At 56.0% G+C, this 3,314-nt stretch overlaps 1 protein-coding gene across 1 annotated transcript; it reads left to right on the top strand.

Moving 5' to 3' along the window:
* Nucleotides 1-523: 523 nt before the first annotated feature.
* Nucleotides 524-2,576, top strand: LOC104516199 (putative all-trans-retinol 13,14-reductase; the record flags this gene model as incomplete). Its single annotated transcript, XM_010160452.1, has 4 exons — nt 524-765; nt 1,361-1,562; nt 2,161-2,358; nt 2,457-2,576. Coding segments are annotated over 4 exons (762 nt in total), but the record flags the coding sequence as incomplete, so codon positions are not given.
* Between the last annotated feature and the right edge of the window lie 738 nt (nt 2,577-3,314).

Below are 3,314 nucleotides of genomic sequence, written 5' to 3'. Positions count from 1 at the left end.
GAACCGCACCCAAATCCTCAGCGTCCCCGGCGCCCGCCCCGGCTTATACAAGCGCTTTTTCTGCGTGAGCGGCGTGGTGTGGCGCACTGTCCCGTGCCTCAAAATCCTGCGGAAGGACGAGGTGCTGCCGGCCGCGCTAACACCCAAATCCTATGGAATTCCCTGTATCCAGCTCAGCCCCGATGGAATTCCCCATTTCAGGGCACATCTCCCACTACAGTCTCCTTCCAACAAGACAAAGTCCAGCTCCGTACATCCCTTGAGCTGTGTGGGTTTAATTATTTACAGCAATAGCGGGGAGAAATAAAGATCCGTGTGTAGCAAAATTCCAAAAAGCTGCTTAAAAACCAGTCGGTTTTCCCTCTGACCTAGATCGGCCGATCTTTCCCGGTTTTTCCCTTTCCCCTCCATACTGAGCTGCTGGGAGGGGACAGAGAAACCAAAGGAAGGTCCTGCGTAACCCAGGGGTGTAAAACACCAGGACTCACCCCCCTCCCAAATAATTCCAAGGTGCCTTTTCCAGGTATCCACTATGTGGGGCAGATGCAGGAAGACTCCATCACCCGCTTCCTGGTGGACCAGCTGACAGAGGGGCAGCTGGAGTGGGCTCAGCTGCCGGACGTCTACGACGCCGTGATTTTGGGGGAACCTGGCCGCAGCAGGACGTATCGCATCTATTCGGGGAAGGAGGAATATTTCCAAGGCTTGAGGGAGCAGTTTCCCGGCGAGGAAGCTGCTATCAATGAGTTCCAGCGGCTGATGAAGGTAGAGGGGGCTTCACCGCGGAGATGGGATGGCGGGATATTTTTGGCTCTGGTCCCTCAAGGAGGGTAAATCCTCCCACCCACCCCCGACACCCAGATATTGAGCAACTCTGGAGGATAATGGTATTGCACAACCCAGCCCCAAAAGTGTTGGGAAACATGTCAAAAACCTCCCTTTTCTGCCTCAAAACCCCAATGTCATACTCGTTTTAACCTCGTTCCCCACAGATTTTTGTGGTCCCACGGGATGTGCCGGGACCCCTGTGAGCCCCGACGCTCCTTCGCCCCGAGGGCCATGGGATGATGCCTTGGGACCTCCCGGCCATCATTCCCCAAAACACCGCCAAATTAACATTAATTATGCTTTGAAACCCCCGCAAAGGCTGGGAGCCCGTGCCAGAGGGGAGCTTTTTGAGGGGACCAAGCGCTCCCCTTGCCCGCAGCTCCCCGGGATGCAGCCCTTAAGGGACGCCAGCACCTCCCTGCCAGCCGAGCAGCCAATTTGAGAGGAAAAAAAGATACTTTCGAGCATCTTTCGACGGTTTCGGGGTTGTGTCTGGTGACGGATGCTCAGCAAGAGCCTCTCCTCCCCGCAGAGCGCCGGCAGAGGAATGGTGTTTGTGGGCCTCTTGAGGATGATGCCCCGGACGCTGGCCGCGCTCCTGTGCCGCTCGGGGCTGCTGCCCTGGCTCAACTCCTTCTGCTGGCTGGCGACACGCAGCCTGAAGGACGTGGTGGATAGCCTCACCACCAACCCCGAGCTCAGGGCCGTCTTCAGCTACATCTTCGTCACCTACGGTAGGTAGCCAGGAGGCTCCAGGGCAGCGTGGAGGTGAAGTTAAACCCCTTAGGAACAAAAAAGAAAGGCAAGAACCCCGCTTTTTCGCTTTGCTTGTGGTTTTGGGTGGGGGATGCTGGGAGCATGGGTGCTGTGTCAGCATGCTCGTCCCCAAGCCAGCTGGTTGTCCCCACGTTCCCAGTGTTCACCTTCGTCTCCTTCCTTCCGCATCCTTCGGCATCGTGGCGTGGCAGTATCACTTCCCCTGTGCGAGGGACCACCCGCCCACCCTTAGCGTCACGCTGGCACCCACTGCTTGGCCTCGCCGTGACCTTTTCACCCTGAGCCTTCCTCCCACCCGCCCTGGGGGTTTGGTCACGGCCCCCCGTGACTCGGCCAGTTCAGCCCAAGTTGTGCAAGCGCCAACGGACTTTGCCTCAGGCCCACCCCCATCTGCCCCCCTCCCTGCTCTTCTGGGTATCGATGAGCTGGTATTTCCCGCATCTGTCCTTCCTCTTCGCATTGCATCCGGCCAAGCACAGCGTGTTCCTCATCCTAAAAACTTCAGGACAAGCCACAAAACCACAATTTGGCACAAACGCTGCCCCTTTTTTTCAGGCGTGGTCCCCTCCAAGACCAGCTTCTCCATGCACAGCCTCCTGGTGAACCACTTCCTCAACGGCGCGTGGTACCCCAAAGGGGGGGCTGGGGAAATCGCCTTCCACATCATTCCTGTTATCCGGAAAGCCGGAGGCAACGTGTTGGGGAAGGCGCCGGTGCAGAAGATCCTGTTGGACGCCCAGGGCAGAGCCTGTGGTGAGCATCGGCACGGGACGAGGCGCATGTGCCGTCTCCCCACTGCGGCATCGCTTTTCACCAGCGCCGTTCCTCACCCGCTCGCCCTTCCCTTCCAGGCGTGAGTGTCCAGAAAGGCCAAGATTTGGTCAACGTCTTCGCTCCCCTTATCATTTCGGATGCCGGGATCTTCAACACCTACGAACGGCTCCTGCCGGCGGAGGCGCAGGCATTGCCCGGTAAATCGCCAGTGCTGGGTTTCACTGGGGCTGTGGCGTTAATCCCGCTCCGAGCCACATCAGGAAGTGGCTTCTTTATACTAAAACCCTCCTGTTGGTGTTGGGGCATTCACATCACCATCCCTGGCCATGCTTTTCTTTCAGGGTTTTTAATCAAGCCTAAGTTAATTTGCCCAAAGTGGCCATACAGTCGGCAAAGCCCGGGCTTGCTGCTCGGTTTCCCCTAAAAAACACAGTGTAGTGCCTCAAAACGTATGAAAATTGGTGAAATGTCCACTTAAAAGTGGGTTTAGTGCTGCCACAAAGTCTTGCTGCTTTGGAAGGGGCATGGTTGGGTGGAGGCTTTCTGGGCAACGATTCAGTCCCGGTTTTAGCCAGGACAGAGTTCATTCTGTTCACAGTGGCTAGTGTGAGGCATTGTTTTGGATTTTCCCTGAGAATAAGACTGATAAGGTGTCTTTTACTTGTTGCTAAGGAGCGTTTGTACCAGTTCAAGGACTTTTCATCTTCTGATCCTGTCCCCGTGTTCCCCAGTTTCTCATTACAAGCGGTGGGGACGCACACACACAGTTCAGACAGCTAACCCAACCTGACCAAAATTCCATTCCATAGCACGTCATCCTCAATATATAGGCCAGGGTTGGGCCAGGGGGGCCGTAGCTTGTTCGTTTAGATCGTTTGCTTGTTAGCTAGCTCGTTGATTTGTGCATTCGTTAGTGAGTTGATGGGTCAGTTAGC

This window comes from Eurypyga helias, unplaced genomic scaffold, assembly GCF_000690775.1.
Source record: "Eurypyga helias isolate BGI_N326 unplaced genomic scaffold, ASM69077v1 scaffold38381, whole genome shotgun sequence".
NCBI lineage: Eukaryota > Metazoa > Chordata > Aves > Eurypygiformes > Eurypygidae > Eurypyga > Eurypyga helias.
The sequence above is the reverse complement of the archived record's forward strand: the minus strand, read 5'-3'. Positions and strand labels throughout refer to the sequence as shown.